Source organism: Peromyscus leucopus, chromosome 16_21 (assembly GCF_004664715.2).
Source record: "Peromyscus leucopus breed LL Stock chromosome 16_21, UCI_PerLeu_2.1, whole genome shotgun sequence".
Classification (NCBI taxonomy): domain Eukaryota; kingdom Metazoa; phylum Chordata; class Mammalia; order Rodentia; family Cricetidae; genus Peromyscus; species Peromyscus leucopus.
The window spans coordinates 32538943-32558313 of record NC_051084.1 but is presented as its reverse complement, the minus strand read 5'-3'; the positions used below and the strand labels follow the sequence as shown (position 1 = coordinate 32558313).

The 19371-nt window shown below is 42.4% G+C and overlaps 1 protein-coding gene across 4 annotated transcripts in view; it reads right to left on the bottom strand.

Annotated features, from left to right (window-relative positions):
• Positions 1-9130: 9130 nt before the first annotated feature.
• Positions 9131-19371, bottom strand: part of Ccar1 (cell division cycle and apoptosis regulator 1) — a 51906-nt gene continuing 41665 nt past the window's right edge. For all 4 annotated transcript variants that reach the window (XM_028881110.2, XM_028881109.2, XM_028881108.2 and 1 more), the window contains 6 exons: positions 16353-16435; positions 15909-16055; positions 12387-12507; positions 12000-12185; positions 10490-10695; positions 9131-10044 (listed from right to left, as the gene is read on the bottom strand). In XM_028881110.2, the coding sequence (XP_028736943.1) occupies positions 9985-10044; positions 10490-10695; positions 12000-12185; positions 12387-12507; positions 15909-16055; positions 16353-16435 (803 nt within the window). In that variant the 3' untranslated portion in view covers positions 9131-9984. The remainder of the gene's footprint in view (positions 10045-10489; positions 10696-11999; positions 12186-12386; positions 12508-15908; positions 16056-16352; positions 16436-19371) is intronic.

The following is a 19371-nucleotide window of genomic DNA, read 5'->3' as shown; positions in this document are numbered from 1 at the left end:
GAGCAACTGCTATTTCTCTCTAATTGTAGTAGAAATGCATGTCCAACTTCCAAGTCTCAGGTAGGGGCCTCCAGGGAAGTGATGGCTACTGTTATCCATTTTTATCCTATCCAGGCAAAATGAGGACATCAGATCCCTTGGAACTGGACTTAGAGATGGCTGTGATCTGCCATGTGAGTGCTGGGAGTTAAACCTGGGTTCTCTGGAACAGGAGTCAGTGCTCTTTACAGATGAGCCATCTCTCCAGCCCTTCAGTGCTACATACTATTGTAATCTAGGGCTGGAGAGATGGCTCAGTGGTTAAGAGCACTGGCTGCTCTTCCAGAGGTCCTGAGTTCAATTCCCAGCAACCACATGGTGGCTTACAACCATCTGTAATGAGATCTGGTGCCATCTTCTGGTCTGCAGTCATACATGCAGACAGAACACTGTATACATAATAAGTAAATAATAAATCTTTAAAAAGAAAAAAGAATGGGGGGGCATGGTGCGCACCTTTAATCCTAGTACTAGAATTCAAAGCCAGCCTGGTCTATGAGTTCCAGGACAGCCAGAGTCAGACACACAGAGGGACCCTGGGGGGGGGGGAGAAGGGGATGTGGGGGGAGCACTAAATACAATATCTGAAGACACTTGTGGTTCCAGGCTACAGAGAGTGAAACGTGACCAAGCCTTAGAACAGAGGTAAATACATGCTGAAGGCTAGTGTCAGGATGTGGGGGAAGCTCGCTGTATCCCAAATTCAAGTTCTTGCCATGATGGTCACCTGGTTCTTTTCCAGAAATAGACCATCTCCTGGAAACAGTTTGAAAAATGAGGCAAATTAATATGGTCTGTGTTTTTGAAACTGGTGGAAAGCCTTGGGATAAAGCAACAGATGGTTTCAGTAAATGGCACAGGCGAGACCCAAGGCTAGTGTGCCTTTTGCCTCATGGAAGGATGGTTCAAAGTAGATTTTCCTTTAATTAAATATTTACGTTTTAGCCAGAAACAGCAAGTGTGCGTGCAGCCTGGCTTACAATTGGTTTATGCATTTAAGAGACAAAATGAATGGTCATTAAATATTAATCTTACATGGTTGAAGTAGATTGTTATCTTACATGGTTGAAGTAGATTGTTATTTCCCAATTAAAGTGAAACATAAAGGCTGATAACAGCCAGAAAGGTGCACGAAGACACAGATCTAACAAACAGAGTGGGAAGCCAGGCCCAGCCAAGGACGGCATGTACATCATCCAGACTTCAGGTGACAGAGGCTCCATGTATCTGGTGTCCACAGAGAAATATAGCTGAGGATTAGTCTGACTGACCTTGCAAATGACAACTTGTTATAGAAAACTACTTAAAGGGTAATGCATTATTGGTTTATCTGAAACCTGGAAACACAGAATGTTCATAGAATGAAACGTAGAACAGAAACAGTGCCTGGCATGGTGGTGCAAGCCCAGCGTTCGGGAGGCAGAGGCAGACAGATCTCTGTGAGTTCAAGGCCAGCCTGGTCTACATAGAGAGGTCCAGGACAGCCAGGACTGTTTCACAGAGAAACCCTGTCTTTTTTTTTTTTTTTTTTTTTTTGGTTTTTTGAGACAGGGTTTCTCTGTGTAGCTTTGCGCCTTTCCTGGGACTCACTTGGTAGCCCAGTCTGGCCTCGAACTCACAGGAATCCGCCTGGCTCTGCCTCCCGAGTGCTGGGATTAAAGGTGTGTGCCACCACCGCCCGGCTGAGAAACCCTGTCTTGAAAAAACAAAAACAACAACAAAAAGAAGGAGGAGGAGGAGGAGGAGGAGGAGAAGAAGAAGAAAATAATTAAAATTTTCTTATTTATTTAGAAGATACCCTCCTTTTGAGACAGGTTTTCAATATGCAGCTTTGCCTGGCCATTGAACTTGTTTTGCGATCCAAGCTGACCTTGAACACTTAAGAATTCTGTCTCTGCCTCCTGGGTGCTGGGATTAAAGGTGTGCACTATCATGCCCAGCTAAGATACCTTACTGTGAAAATGTATGTGTATGGGTGTTTTGTCTGCTCTTTCAGAGGACCCAGGTCCAATTCCCAGCACCCACAAGGTGGCTCACAACTGTCTGTAACTACAATTCCAAGGGGATCCAACACCCTCTTCTGACCTCTGTGGGTACCAGGCACACATGTAGGCAAAACATATATATATATATATATATATGAGTTCCAGGAAAGGCGCAAAGCTACACAGAGAAACCCTGTCTCAAAAAACCAAAAAAAAAAGACAGGGTTTCTCTGTGTAGCTCTGGCTGTCCTGGACCTCTCTCTATATATATAAAATTTATAAATGAATATAAATGTATATTTATAAACATGTAAAACATATAAATATGTAAGACATAAATATGTAAGATATAAATAAATACTCAAGCCCACTTCACAGGTTCTGGTACTAGATTTTGAAATTAAATATTGCCAGTAACAGAAAGGAGCGGGGCTGAGCGCAATGGCACACACGTCAATCCCAGCACTCAGTAGGCCCAGGCAGACTTCCAAAGTGATGTAGCTATCAGGCCCATCAGGGCCGAATAGCTAGACATCGTCTTAAGCAGTTTACTTCCTGTTGTTAATCACAGAACTGAAGTACACATTCTCTCTTCTACAAGACTTCACTTCTTTTGCTACTCAAGAGATAACGGATGCACTTACCAACAGATTAAGGCTCTTGTTTTGGATACGGGGGGTTTAACCCAGGCCTTCACACATGTGCCCCGTTAGATTCATCCACAATTCCAATGATTTCTTTCCTTCATCAGTAAGCCTATCCACCTATCTAAGCTACAAGACTATGATTAAAGTTTTATGAGTACCAGTGCCTCAAATTTTAAGGAGATATACATAAGAATTCTAGTCTCTGAATAAACATTGATTCATAAGTCAATGTTGGTTGTTTTGGAAAAAAAAACCAAAAACGTATTTTTGTGTGTGTGCCTGTGTTCATGTGGATGTCACAGCACACATGTGGAGGTCAGAGGACAAAATGTAGGAATAGGTTCTCTTCTCCCACTACATAGGTTCAGGGAACTGAACTTGGGTGGTCAGGCTTGGTGACTAGTGTGCTTACCTGCTACGCCACCTTGCTCAAAAGTCTTTTTTTTGGGAGGGGGGCAGGGTTTCCCTGTGAAACAGTCCTGGCTGTAGACCAGGCTGGCCTTGAACTCACAGAGGTCTGTCTGCCTCTGCCTCCCCAGTGCTGGAATCAAAGGTGTGCAAACTGCCCAGTCATTTTTGAGACAGCATTTTGTGTAGCTCAAACTGACCTCCTGTGTGTTGGGATTACAGGCAAGTATCATTATTCCTGCCATTCTTGGTCATTTTGTTGTTTTGGAGACTGGGTTTCTCTGTGTAGTCCAGGCTGGCCTTGAACTCAGAGATCCACCTGTCTCTGCGTGCGCCACCACCATAACATACCTACTGTCTGGTTCTTGTTCATCATTTCTAATGGCAAGCAGTTTTAGAGCAGGTACTGATTGAAAACTAGTACCTACCCAAAAGCATGCTGAATATTATTGAAAACTTCCAGAGGAATAAAAGAGGTGTATCTACACAATGTCTAATGCCCTTGTGACTTTTTGGAGGGCGGGGACAGACAGGGAGGGTCTCTCTATATCGTCCAGGATACCAGGAACTCTGGATCCTCCCTGCCTCAGCCTCCTGAGTGCTGGGAACACAGACGAGTGCCACCACATCCAACTTAGAGTTCTTAGTTAAGGATTTTTAGGGGTGTTTGCTCAGCTTGCACTCAGGGCTGGGTTTAATCTCCAACACTACCCCCCCAATAATCAAAACAAAGCACAAAATGGATCTTTGTCTGTACCGTTCAGTTGGGAGCTCCCTTTAGCCTCACGCCCCCCTCCTCCAGTTCCAAACCCCACCCTGCAGGGCATTTAAACTGACTGCCACAGAAAGGCCACACGATTTCTGCCCCCTTCCCCTCTGTCTCACTCTGGGGGGCCGGAAAATGCCACCTGGGACTGTTTCCGCCAATAAACCTGGTCTTTTATCTTTCATTCAGCTTGATTTGCCTTACTGTGCCTGGAGAGAATTTCGGGGTACAGAAACCTTCACTGACCTTCAAACTGAGACCTGAAGTACCAAGGCACCTTCCCTACTGCCGAATATGCATGCAAATGAAGACCAGCCCTTTCATGACACCGGCTTTATTATAGTCTCATTTCCAGTCTCACTCTAACCCAGGCTGGTCTTGAACTCGGGGAGTCCTTCTACCTCAGCCTTCAGAGTGGTGACACTGCAGTTGTGAACTACTATGCTTAGCTGTATTGAGATTTTTATTTTATTTTGTTTTGGTTTTTTGAGACAGGGTTTCTCTGTGTAGCTTTGCGCCTTTCCTGGATCTCACTCTGTAGCCCAGGCTGGCCTCGAACTCACAGAGATCCGCCTGACTCTGCCTCCCAAGTGCTGGGATTAAAGGCGTGTGCTACCACCGCCGGACTGAGATTTTAATTTTTTTAGTCACAGATATTCCTCCTCATCCTACTGTGTGCTTTCTATAAAATAATGGAAATATCATTTGTAGTGGTTTGAATGAGACATCCCATGAATTTCAAGCATTTGAATACTTGGACCCCAGTAGGTGGCCTTTGGGGGAGGATTAGGAGGCGTGGTCTTGCTGAAGGAAGTACGTCACTGGGAGTGAGCTTTGAGGTCTCAGAAGACAGAGCCATTTTGAGTGCTTTGTTTCCTATTGCAGGTTAAGATGTGAGCTCAGCTGTTTCTCCCATATGCCTGCTTACTGCCACATTTCCCAGCTATGATGGTGATGGACTCTTACCCTCCGGAACTTTAAGCTCAAATTTAACCCTTCTTTCTGAGTTACCTTGGTCATAGTGTTTTATCACTATGAAGAGTAACTAAGGCACCTTTTAATTTTTAAAAAATTTCTTTTATGTACCAATGTTTTGCCTGCATATATGTATGTGCATGGCAGGCATTCCTGGTGCCTGTGGAGGCCAGAAGAGGGCGCCAGATGCCCTGGGACTGGAGTTACAGATGACTAAGACACTCTGTGGGTGCTGGGAACTGAACCCGGATACTCTGGAAGACCACAACCAGTGCTCCTAACTGCTAAGCCATTTCTCCAGTCCTCCAGTACCTCCGGCCCGCCAAGATCTCACTGTACAGTATGTAAAGTCATGACTTTACATGGCAGGCTTGGCAACAGGCATCTTTACCTCCTTGAGTCATCTCGAAGATTATATATATATATATATATATATATATACACACATATATATAATTTATTTATTATGTATATAATGTTCTGCCTGTATGTATGTCTGTAGGTCAGAAGAGGGCACCAGATCTCATTACAGATGGTTGTGAGCCACCATGTGGTTGCTGGGAATTGAACTCAGATCCTCTGGAAGAGCAGCCAGTGCTCTTAACCTCTGAGCCATCTCTCCAGTCTGCCACAATATATTTTTTAACAAAATTAATGTCTTGGGAATATTCTTTTGCTTTTTGAAACAGGGTCTCATTTGCCCAGAGTTGCCCTGAATTCCTTATCTCTGGCTTCCACCTCTTAGATGATGAGATCAGGTAGAAGCTACCACACTTGGGTTTTTGTTTGTTTTTATTTTCAAGACAGGGTTTCTATATGTAACAGCCCTGGCTCCCCTGGAACTCTTTGTAGTCCAGAGTGGCTTTGAACTCACAGAGATCCGCCCACCTCCACCTCTGAGTGCCAAGATTAAAGGCATGTCCCATCAGTGCCTATCAGTTTGTTTTGAGAGAGAGTCTCCTGTAACCCAAGCTGGCCTCAAACTGGTTATGTAGTTAAGGATGACACTGAAGTCCTCCTGATCCTCCAGCCCCAGCCTAACACGTGTTAGTAATAGAGGTGTGCAAAGTCCTGAGTGAAAATCAATTGTTTGACATACCGATGACCCCCATGTCTCAGGTCCATAGGAGTAGGCAAATGTTAACAGCATGTGCAGACAATGTCCATCAGAGCTTGCTTTACTTTTTCCTTTTTAACTTTTTTCAATACAGAGTTCCTCTTTGTGCAGCCCCGGCTGTCCCGAACTCCCTCTAGACCACAAGTCCGCCTGCCTCTGGCTTTCTCACCTCTGGCTATCAACAGCCCGAAGGCTGCCCCTACAGAGTGCTACAACAGAGATTAGCCACTGTCTCTTCCTGCATCCGCATACAACAACCAGTGAGCTTTGAGGGACCGGAGAAGGCTGCATCTTCTCAATCATACACACATGCAGACCACCCGATTATAGCTGTTCTGGGATCTGTCCTTTCCTTGTGTCTGTCCTGTCTTCACTTCCTTGCCACCCCAGCTAGGTCAGTCCCTGAAGCCATGCAGGATGAGGCAGATCACAATCAGACTGGCTCATTAATACACTTGCTAAGTAGGCCAAAGTGACCCCCAGTTCTGATGACCCTGAGTGTTGCAGACTCAGACACGTGCCACCCCCACACTCCATTTATGTAGTATTGGGGATGAAACCCAGGGTTTCATGCACCCCACCCCATGATCTGAATGGAAAAGGTGTCATACAATTGTAACCCTAGTATGACAAGAGGCTAAGGCATAAGGATTATCCGGAGTTCAGGACAAAAATGGGCTAAATACTGAATTCCAGGCCGTTCTGACTTAGAATATGAGACCATGTCTACAACACCTCCCCCCAAGCACACACCTTATCATATAAACTCTTCCCATCATTACTGTCTTTCACTTAAAAGGAATCTCTTAAAAACACACTTTTTAAAAAGGTCTCAGATACATTTACTTTGGTTTCTAAGCTGGAACATGGATGGTCAGGGACTCCGGGGGTTGGCGTCTTCCATCTGACTGATAATCAACTGAAACTGTGACTTAGTCTGTACTCCATCCATCAACAACATGATTCTCCTGTTGTTGTACATTCTGAAGTTCTTCCTTTGAAGAAAACTGAACCCATCACCTGCCTCTGTGAAAGCCAGTATATTACACCTTTTTATATGGCCAAATTGATCAAAATGTTCTCTTAGCTCACTTGCTGTCGCGGTCCAGGGAATTTTTCTGATAAAACATGCTGACCAGCACGCATCTGCAGCACCACCACCTGACTCATAGCCGAGACTGCCACGCTAACAACTAAAAAGACTTTCAGGAGACAGTTGTGTAGCTGGTCTGTTTAAGGGGCCCCTGGCAGTGGGATCTATCCCTGGTGCAGGAGCTGGCTTTCTGGAGCCCATTACCTACGGTGGGAGGTCCTGGGCAGCCTTGACGCAGGGGGAGGGCTTGGTTGTGCCTTAACTGAATGTGCCAGGCTTTGCTGACTCACCACGGGAGCCCTCACCCTTTTGAAGGAGGATGGGGAGTGAGTCGAGGGGAGAAGGCTAGGGGAGAGCAGGAGGGATGAGAGAGGAATCTGCGGTTGATGTATAAAATGAATAAAAAAATTTCTTAAATAAAAAAATACACTTTCAAAAGCTGGGTGGTGGTGGTGCACACCTCTAATCTCAGCACTTGGGAGGATTTTTGTGACTTTGAGGCTAGCCTGATCTACAAAAGCTCCAGGAGAGCCTGGGCTGTTACATGTAGAAATCCTGCCTCAATCCCCACCCTTACCCTCCACAAAAACACTTTCAAGAACCAGGTATGGTGGAGCACATTTTAATCCCAACATTTGGGGAGGCAGAGGCAGGTGGATCTCTGTGAGTTCAAGGCCAGCCTGGGCTACAGAGCGAGTTCCAGGACAGTGAAGGCTATACAGAGAAACCCTGTCTCGAAAACAAAAATGCCCCAAAGACTCTCAATATCTTGGTAATGTTACATTTTATTAAATTCAAGTTAAAAAAACAAAAAACAAAACAACCCACATGGACTCTTTATCAATCAATAATGTGACTGTGGATAGATTAAAAATACCCTTGGCTGGGAGGTGGTGGTTCATGCCCTTAACCCCAGCACTTGGCAGCCCTATTTCCCTAAGTTCAAGATCAGCCTGGTCTACAGAGGTAGTTTCAGGACAGCCAAGGACACACAGAGAAATTCTGTCTTGGGGGAAAAAAAAACCTTAGAGAGAGCACTAGAGAGATGGCTCAGCAGTTTGTTGCTTTTCTAGAGGAGTAGGGTTCAATACCAAGCACCCACATGGCAATTAATAACCACCTATAACTCTAATTGCAGGGAATCCAACACCTACCTCTGGCCTTCGTAGGCCCCAGGAATGTTATATGTTGCAGAGACATGCATACAGGCAAATCACCTATACACATAAAATATAAAACACACAACACCACTGCACAAACATCAATTTTAAACAAAAAGTGGATTTAAAGAATCTGGGGTCCTTTAAGGCATCTCTTATAAAAGCCATGTGGAATGGATTCTATTTTAGCTTAGATAATTGGTTAACATTGCATTTTACATTATCTTATGCACCTATACTGACCATTATTCTATCAAAATCAAAGCAAAACAAAATGAAATAAAATACAAACATATCTTTTTATGAAAGTAAGACAAATTCTGACACACACCCCACCCCACCCTCGCCCAAGACAGGGTCTCTAAATAGCCCAGGCTGTTCTGGTAGTCACTATGTAGACTGGATTGGCTGCGAACTCACAAGAGATTGGACTGTTTCTGGCTCCCAAGTGCTGAATCAAAGGAATGTGGCCAAATCTGACCATAAATTTGCTTTCTCTAGTGTAATGTGACTCACAGAATGTCACCTAGCCCTCTCTTCCTTATTAGCGTTTCTCAAACTGAGTACTACTGGCACATGGGTCTTACTAACTCCTTGTTGGGGCTGTCCTACAAAACAGGATGCTGAGCGACACCCTTAGCTCAACCAATCAGATGTCAGCAGCATCCATCCAACACAAAGAAAACTTTAAAACTGTCAATATTGCCGGATGGTCATGGAGCACACCTTTAATCCCAGAGCTCAGGAGGCAGAGCCAGGTGGATCTCCGTGAGTTCAAGGCCAGCCTGGTCTACAGAGCGAGATCCAGGAGAGGCACCAAAACTACACAGAGAAACCCTGTCTCAAAAAACAAACAAAAAACTCCTGATGTGTGGTAAATCCTATCTCCTGTCTTTTGAAGTCCTAAGCATCCACCAAAATTCTGAAGGAAGTACACAGATTAATTAAAAAAATATTTTTAATTAATGACTTAACTTAAGGCATCAATCATACTGACAATCTACTGGCTCGTTACTAAACTGTACATTTGAAGTCCACTGCTTTTTTTTTTTAACTCTCAAAATTAAAATAGAAATATCCAGGGAAGTAAAACAACGGAGTGCAGTAACAGTACCGTCAAGACTAGTCATCTATGTAAACTCTAAAGAGCACAACGCTAGTTCATAGCAATTTCCTAGTTGTGGGTTTTAGATACACTGTCTTTTGGATGAATTGAATGGTTTCTGAGACTCTATTTCATTATGCAGTCCAGCCTGGTCTACCAACTCAAAATCTTGGGATTTCTGGAATGAGTCATCAGGCCCAGAATAGGGATTAACTTCTTAACAAATGCATTTCAAGACTGAAAATATTTAGTTAAAAAAAGTTGCAAATATTAAGCAGCATGCTGTTTTATGATCTGTACCAAAACCAAAAATGAACTATAAAACTAACAATAACTCTATAAATAAAAGCTAGTTTTCTACATATTTCAATAAAAGACATTTAGTAATTAAATGTTACTGTCAATTAAACTGATGAACTTTATTGGGGTTAAAACTATAACAAAGTTCATCCTAAAAGATTTTGCAATGCAAAATTCTTCCACTCAGTGAGTATTTAATTTGAATGCTAGAAATTACAGGCAATTTTGAAAAGCAGACTCACATTCATAAAACTTTATACATCATTTGAACTAACATATATGTTTATACTACTAAAAGCAAACATGCATTGCCTTCACACATTCCTGTATCATGATTTTTATATAGTACATTATATATAACACGACTCCTCATCACCAAATGCATTTTATCATACACTTGATCCATTCTCCTTGGATTTCTGATCTCTGTCTTCATTCTTTATGTTATCCTATAAAATAAGAACAAAGTATAACGTTATTAGTTTCTGATTACTCTGAAGTTAGCTTAAAATAGTAGTTACTGAGTGGTAAATATCAATAAATTAATTTTAATACATGGCTGCCCAATTTTTCGTTAATTTTAGTGGTATGGGACAGTCAACTCAGGACTTGGCCACTGGGCAACTACCAATCTAGCCAAATATTTGGTCTAGTAAATACATACACACAGTAAAAATATAAACATAAATTATTTTCTTGCAAAACTGTGTTAGTTTTGGAAGAAAATAGTTATTTCGGAATTACTTTTGAATAGGTTCTGGAAGGATGGAATCCTGGGAAAATTATAATTACTTGTTTCTAGGAAAAACTATAAAGACTGTAACATTAAATTAAATTGAAGATGCCAGGAAGTTTAAACAAACATGAAAACATAGAAAAGACGAAGTTTCTAACCTTTTTGAGGACAGTGTGGATATCATCCATAACTGTGGATAGATTTCTGAGTGTTTTATTCAATTGGTTTTCAAACTGCAAATTCATGTTTTCTGAAACCTTCAAGTTTTCTTGTAACTGACCAAGGTCTTTTTTGACCTCTCTGAGTTCACCAGAGAGGCTTTTGTTAGAATTCTCCAAGTTTAATATAGTTTTTCCATCTTCATCTGTTAAAAAAAAATTTCAAAATGTACCATTTTGATTCACATGATAGAAAACCCACTCTCACAAATTGTCCTATGACTTTCATGTGTGTGCTGTGGCATGTGTGCCTGCCCACATACACATACACATACACACACACACACACACACTCATACATACATGTAATGGAAAATAAAGTTTGAGCTATATAAACACAAAAGCAAGTAGACCTGGTGATAAAGGCCTGTAATTCTAGCTATTCAGGGGCCTAAGGAAAGAAGATCCTTGGCCAATGAATGTGTTTGAAGCTCAGTTTGGGCAACTTCTTTTAACTATGTTTCAAAGTCAAAATACAAATAAAGACTTTTTTGTATTTTGAGCTGGTTTTAAAGCTCACAGCAGCAATTACTCAAATTGCATGAGGCCCTAATGCAATACTGCAATAAACAAAGAGCAACCTCCACAATACCAAAACTTCTGTGAAATGTTTATAAAGTTAAATCAATTTCACTAGTTCTAAAGTACAACACAAACTGAGTATGCTGGCACACAGCTGTAATATCAAGCCCTAGTAAGGCTGAGAAAGGGACTGCTGGGGGTCTGAGGCCAACATGGGCTACATAGTAAGTTTTGTAACACACTAGGCTACAAAGTGAGACCTTGTCTCAAAAAAAGAGAAAGAAAAAAACTATCAACAGTTTTCAATAGTGCTACTTCCAATTTGACGGTTCTTTTTGTTTTGAGACAGAGTCTCAGTTGTAGCTGTTCTGGCTGGCCTGAAATTTGTTATATAGACTATTTCTCCAACTCACAGAAATCCATCTGCCACTCTGTGCCTGGCACAAGTTCCATTTTTGATGAGTATTTAGAGAAAATAGAAAACAGTCAAGCTTATGTGGTTCTAGAAGAGGTTAGAAAAGATCAAAAAGGTTTGGTATGTGTCTCAGGCCTATAACTCCAGTACTTGGGAGGACACAGAGTAAGAGCCTATCTCAACATCTCACACATAGGCAGATTCTTACAAAGCTAAGCAGCAAAATCATGAAAACTAAAGCCAGGCGTTGACCAGATAGCTCAGCAGTAAAAGGACATGCTGCTCTTGCAGAGGACCAGAGCTACTAGCATCCACGTTGAGATGGCTCACAACTGTAGGAAACTCCAGCTCCAAAGGATCGGGATCTGATGCCCCTACCTTGGAGGGTGGGTATACACACACACACACACACAGACACACACACACACCATTAACAGTGATGGCTTATCTGTGCGTATACACTGTGCCATTCCAGTACCCTCAAAGCACCAGCACAGCCAACAACATCCTCACCTGTTTTTTCTTCTAATAACTGGAGCTTCTGTTCTACCTCAGCTCTTACTTTTTCACTCTTTTCCAATTTTTGTAAGAGACTTCCAACATCCACCATCGCACCATTGTACACGATAAGTCCTACATTTTCTTCTCCATCTTTTGATTCCTGTTTTACTGTCGGTGTTGGAAGTAATAATCTGTTTCCTAGAATATAAAACATTTTCCTATAGCAACTTATGAAGAATATGGTTACAAAGACAGACAAGGAGCAAGATCTGGCCAGTGTCTAGTGTCTGCCCGTCATTTCAGCACTCGGGAGGCTAAGGCAGGGGAATCCTAACTCAAGGCCAGCAGGGCTCTAGAGACAAAACACAACAGAAGACCCCACATCATAAGGTATCCAACCTAGCATGTCTTCCTGCAATGATTCTGACTCTTCCTGGTTTTCTTCATCTTTCGAGGTGTCTGTTAGTTTCCGATAAAAGCATGATTCTCGGAGTACTACTTTATTGAGAAGTTTCTTTACCTGTTACACAAGCACATAAACAAAAAGATGAAAATTCAATTATTTTACGCATTACACAAGCAAATAAACAAAAAAATAAGATGAAAATACTCTATTTCCCTGCAGTATGAGCTAGAGCCTCATCCAGACTTGGGGAATGGCTGTTACTGAGTTAGATCTCCAGGCTGAAGTCCATTTCATTTTTCTATTCTTGTAGCCCTGCTTGCCTGGTTCCGCCTCTGGAGTGGTAGGATTAAGAGTGTGTGCCACCGTACACGCCAGCTGTGGACATTTCCTGCTGCGTCTCTGTGCAGCCGCATGTGTTTCAGGTGCCCAAGGAGGCCAGAGAGGGGGTCAGAACTCCTGAACTGCAGGTCTGACAGCTGTGCATCATCTCACGTGGGTGCTGTGAAGAGAACCCAAGTTCTCCCCAAGAACAGTGAGTGTGGTCTTAACCACTGAGTCATCTCCAGCCCTGAAGCACATTTCTTGATTCTCCCACAACTGTGTTGTAGTTTTCAAAAACAGTAAGCATCAACTGTGATCGTTTTCTAAGCTATTTACTATTACTCAGTTTAGAGTATTAGACAAGTATTTTCTCTATAAATTGGTCATTTAAGTTATTTAAAAAAAAACTGTAGTGGTTGGTAGTGTTCATTTTCCTTATATGTGAATACATGTGCATGTGCATGTACATGTCTAGAAGTCAGAGGGCATCTTAAGAATCAACTCTGCTTCCACTGCATGGGTCCTCAGGATTCAACTCACATCATTAGGCTTGGGGATAAGAATCTCAACCTAAGGAGCCATTTCATAAGGCCAGTGTTTTCATTTTGGTTTTGAGACAGGATTTCTCTCTATCCCTGGCAGTCCTGGAACTCACTTTGTAGACCAAGTTGGTCTTGAACTTATAGAGGTCCACCTGCCTCTGTCTTCCAAGTGCTGGAATAAAAGGTGTACTCTACCATGACCCACCCAGTGTTTTGGTTTGGTTTTTAAGAGACAGGGTTTCTCCATGTAGTTTTGGTGCCTGTCCTGGATCTCGCTCTGTAGACCAAGCTAGCCTCGAACTCACAGAGATCCTCCTGTCTCTGCCTCCCGAGTGCTGGGATTAAAGGAGGGTGCCACAGCCGTCTGGCCAGTGTTTTGTTTTTTTAAGACAGGATCTTGCTATGCAACTCAGGTTGGCCTTGAACTCACAATACTCTTATCCAAGGTTTCCAAGTATTAATATTACAGGTATGATAGAAACACTAATCCAAACTTTAAAGTATAATGTTTAATTCCAAATAACAAGAAATACCAGAAAGCCAGGCATGGTGGTGTACAACTTTAATCCCAGCACTTGGGAGGTGGAGGCAGGTAGATCTCTGCTAGTTCCAGGACATCCAGGGCTCTATAATAACCACCCTCTCCAAACACACACACACACAAACCCTCCACCAGCAATAGGAAGACTATGTCAATTATGAAATATATATGACAAACTATTAAGCAGCTATAAGAATGATGTAAGTCTATTTTCTCTTCTTATATGTTTTAAAACTCTAGTCAAGTTGAGCCTTAAATTTGCAGTGATCCTCTTGCCTCAGACACCCAAGCACAAGGTTTTCAGACATGAGTCACTAAACTCCGCTATATTCCATTTTTATGATAGAACCAATGATAAACTGGTGAGTAAAAAGGGCCCCATCTATATATACAGAACAATTTCATCGTCTATAAATATGAGTAAGATAAAAAGTTCTACAAATGGGGCTGGAGAGGTAAGTTAGCAGTTAAGAATCCCGGCTGCTCTTCCAGAGGGCCAGAGTTCAAGTCCCACATGGTAGTTCACAACAATCTGATGCCCTCTTCTGGCATTAATAAAAATTACTTTTAAAAAAAGTTCTAGAAATGGTTCTCTATTAGTCCTGAGGAAGAGAACTAAGGAAAGAGTGAACAAACTTTGTTCTTAATGGAGAGAAGGGCCTTCTGTATCATGGGAGGAAAAGAAAGAAGAACGGAAGAAGGAGAGAACTCAAAAGTAAAAACTACTTTTAAAAAATGGGTTCAGCTGGGCAATGGTGGTGAATGCCTTTAACCCCAGCACTCAAGAGCCAGAGGCAGGAAAGTTCCACACCAGGGATACATACAGAGACATGCTCTCAAAAACAAATAAATAGCCGGGCGGTGGTGACACACTCAGGTAGGAGGCAGAGGCAGGTGGATCTCTGTGAGTTCCAGGCCAGCCTGACTTACACAGCGAGATCCAAGACAGGCACCAAAACTAAACAGAGAAACTCCGTCTCGACAAACAACAAAATTAAATAAAATAAAATAAATTAAAAAATAAGCAAGCAAACAAAAAACCAATTTTTTTACATATGTGTGTTAGTGTGCATACATGCATGCGGGCAACTGCATAGGTCATAAACGGGGTATTGGATACCTCGGAACTAGAGTTACAGGCAGTTGTCAGCCACCTGACCTGAGTGTTGGGGCTGTGGACTGTCTGCAAGAGAACAGTGCATGCTCTTAACCACTGAGCCATCTTTCCAGCCCCTAAGAGATAGGGTAGCCCTGACTGTTCAGAAACTCAATTTATAGACCAGACTGACCTCAAACTCACAGAGAACCACCTGCCTCTTCCTCCCGAGTGCTGGGATTAGAAGTGTGCGCCACCACTTCCCTGCAATAACTTTTTTAAAAGGCAAATATGTGTGTGTATGGGTTGTGTCTGTCTAAGCACACAGAGGTCAGAAGTAACCGTTCAGGAGCTGGCTCTCTCCTGTCATTTGGGTACCAGGAATCAAACTCAGATGATCAGGTTGGCAACAAGTACCATTACCCACTGAGAGACATCCTGCTGGCCCCAAAGACAGTTTCTTTAAAAGGGATAATATTCTAGCCAGGCAGTGGTGGCGCACACCTTTAATCCCAGCATTCAGGAGGAGGAGGCAGGCGGATCTCTGTGAGTTCGAGGCAGGCTGGTCTACAGAGTGAGTTCCAAGACAGCCAGGGCTGTTGTTACACAGAGAAACCCTGTCTTGAGGAAAAAAACAAAAAAGTTAATGTTCTAGAAAGTTTATATTAAAAAAAAGGGTCAAGGCCAACCTGGTGGCTTGTTCCTGTAAACACAAGACTTAAGAGGCTGAGGCAGGATTGCCACAAGGGCAAAGCCAGCCTGGGCTACAAAGTGAGACTTATTTCAAAAGACTACAGGAAAGATGGCTAGTACTTACAATATTAGATAAGTGAAATGAATTTATTCTCCTGTCTCCCCTTTTGGAAGGGTAACCTCATAAAAAGTTCCTGAGCTATGATGTAACTTAGTGGAAGAACACTTGTCTAGTGATGACTGAGGCCCTAGCTTCCAAGGACCACAAGAAAAAAATAAGTTATGAAAATTCCTTTTATTTTAAATTCACAAGATCAATTACCTGAGCCCGAGAAAGATGCAATCCAAGAGTGTATAGTATTTCTTCCAAATCCTTTTCAAGAAGGTAACCACAATGGCTTTGATCAAAATAAACAAAGGCCATCAGTAGATCCCTGTTAACTGTGACCATCTGAGTCTTCTCTTTTTCCTAGAATGGTCGAACAGAAGATACGGTATACAGTTTTACTATCATGGAAGAATGAGAAATCAAGGCTGTGTCTACATGAAATCACTAATCTTAAAAAGATCTTTGTCTCATTTTAGTAAAATGAGTGGATTTTATATACGAATATGAAAGAACTGTGACAAACACAGATACCCTAAAATCAGTAAATGTCGGGTAAGGAAATCACTATTTTCTGAAGAATGTGCTATGGAATAAACACCTCTGGAGGGAAAAGGAAGAGAAGAAGAGTAAGCAGCAGCAGTGGCGGCAGAAACCTACCTTGTCTCTAGAGGGCCTCTCCTTGCAGTAGCGGCTGACGTCTCTCTTGTCGTCTCGCTTGCTCATTTCTTCCTCTTCCCTATCTGGAAAACAAAATAAAGAAGAAAAAACTTACCACACAGACATTTCCAACTCTCGTAGAAACCCAGATTATGCTTCCGTTACAGAAGTTCTTCAAAGATGAAGTGACAGACATATAAAAATCATGTAGAAATAAAAAGTTTTGATGTTATAAGGAAAAGTTAAGAAAAAACAAGAAGAAGCGGGTGGTGCTGACATTGGCCTTTAATCACAGTACTCAGGAAGCAGAGCCAGGAGGAACTTTGTAAGTTCAAGGCCAGCCTGTTCTACAAAGAAGAGTTCCAAGACAGCTAGGGCTACACAGAGAAACTCTGTCTCAAAAGAATAAACAAAGCAAAACCAGTAGGAAACTTATAAATTCCCACATGGCAGTTCATAACTGCCATAACTTTAGTTACAAGATACTAACAATACACAGCCATACATGCAAACAAAATACTCATACACATAAAATGAAAAATTGGAGGAAAAGGAAACACTGCTTTACTGAATCAAACTGCTGATTTCTCTATGTAGGAGTTTGTGTGTGCACACGTGTCCTGTGCATGTGGAGGCCAGAGGCTCATGTGAGGCGTCTTTGGACTGTTCTGCATCTTACTGAGGCAGTGTCTCTCGCTGGTTTGACTAGGCTGGTAATGAGCTCCAGGCATCCAGCTGTCGTCACCCTCCCCAGGGCTGCTAGTACAATGTCACGTGAGTACTCAGGGAGTCAGACTCAGGTCCTCATGATTGCCCAGCAAGCTCGTTAGCAACTGAGCCATCTTCTCAGCCCATCTATAAATACATGCAAAACCTAACACTTCCCCCTTGCTTCTTTGAACCGTTGGTGTTCTATAACACAAACTAGCCCTCCCCCGTCTCAGTCTCCCTAGTGCTGAGAATCCAAGGTGTGCACCACTACATGATTAGTGGAGAGAAGGCCCAGTGAGCAAAGCATTTGCTTAACAAGCACGAGAACCTGAGTTGGAGTCCCCAGGACCAGATAAAGCCAGATACCATGGCTTGAGTCTACAATCCCATCATTGCTCTGGTGAGGTAAAGGTGGAGACAGGAGAATCCCTGACAGCTCCTTGCCAGTTAGATCAGTGTATGCAGTGGCAAATAAAAACTGTCTCAAACCCTGGTAAAAGGCAAAGGCCAGAACCCAAGGTTGTCCTCTGATCACCAGGCTTGCTCCTGTACGTACACATCAGAAGCTCAAAGAGCACACAAAAGAGGAAGCCAGAGCGCTTGTTCAGCAGGCAGAGGGACTTGCCACCAACTGCACCCGACAGAGTTGTTACATGGGGAAACGGACTTCTGCAAGTTGTCCTCCCACTGAAACACGGGCACAGAAACCCAGATGTAATACAAAATCTTCAAGTTTAAGGTGAAGACAAGCTGGGTGTGGTGGCACAGATCTTTAATCCTAGCTCTCAGAGGCAGGCAAACCCTTTCTTAAAAACAAATAAATAAAAAATATTACACTATATGTTTTAAAAATTTAGATAGTCTCATTATGTAGCACAGGTTAGCATTTAATTCACAGCAGTTCTGCCTGAGCCTTCAAAGTGCTGAGATAACAGGCACATAAATCTTCCAACGCTGGGTGGGGATTTAGCGAAGTGGTAGAGCGCTTGCCTAGCAAGTGGAAGGCCCTGGGTTCGGTCCACAGCTCCGAAGCAAAAAACAAAACAAAACAAAAAACTGGTACCTTTACAATGAGTATCTTACTTTTCTGGTTGGGAATATAAGTCAGTGGTAGAATGTTTGCCGATTTATTATATGTAAAGCTTCAGGTTTGACCCTTAGTAACATAACACAAAAGAACATCTTAATTTTTGACCCAAAAAAAAAAAAAAAAATCCCTTTTTCTAGTTCTGGGGATTAAATGGAACCTTTTTCCACATCTGGCAAACTACCAATTCTGAGATAGGCATTTATTACCTTGTCCAAGATGGCTTTGAATTTATCCTGCCTTAATCCTCCAAAACAGCTGGGATTAAAGATCTGCTATACCAGGGCTGGACAATTTTGATCAACTTAATTAAAACATACCTTGTTATCTACCCTTGTGATTACTAATAAGATCGGTCACCACTTCAAACACTGAATATTTGTTAAAACTATCATTTTCTGGGGCTGAAGAAATGGGTCAGAATTTTTTAAAAGCACTTATTGCTTTTGCAGAGGATCCAGTTCAATACCCAGCACCAGCATGGTGACTCACACCTGTCTGTAACTCCAGGTACAGGAGATCCAACGCCCTCTTCTGACTCCCAAAGGCCCCAGGTATGCATGAGGTTCAGACACACATACAGTCAAAACATTCACACACATAAAATTAAGTTTAAAAATATTTTTTAAGTACTAATATATAAATGGGGAAGAAGACATAAGGAAAATAATGCTACATTGCAGACCACTCTGTAACATCTACAAAGCAATTTTACGTAAGGTTGGCACCAGGATAGACAGGCCTCAGTGAGAAAGAAAGAGCTGAGCACAGATCTCAGGAGGTTTGAGGATGTGAAAGAGGATGGCAGAAGAAACCGTCAGTGCCAGGCTCCTAACAGAAGAGCACTAAGTGACAGGTTCAAGACCTCCGAGTGTTGAGGAGCAAGGGCCAGCAAGATGCTTCAGTGGATAAATCACTAGCTTTGCAAGCATGATAACCTGAGTTCAATGCCCAGATCGCATGGTAAAGGAGAGAACCGACTCCTGAAAGCTGTCCTGACTTCCATAGGAGCCATAGTAAATGTTCTAAAATTACCATGCCACAAGGACTGACGAAACAAAACATGGCCAACACCATCAAGTGTTCAATTGGTAATTAAAATCAACAGCCCGATGTGGCAGGATGAGCTTGTAGTCACAGCTCTCACTTGGGACAGTGAGGCAAGAGTGTCACCCAAAGCCACCCTGGGTACATAGGCCATTATCAGTACACAGTGAGACT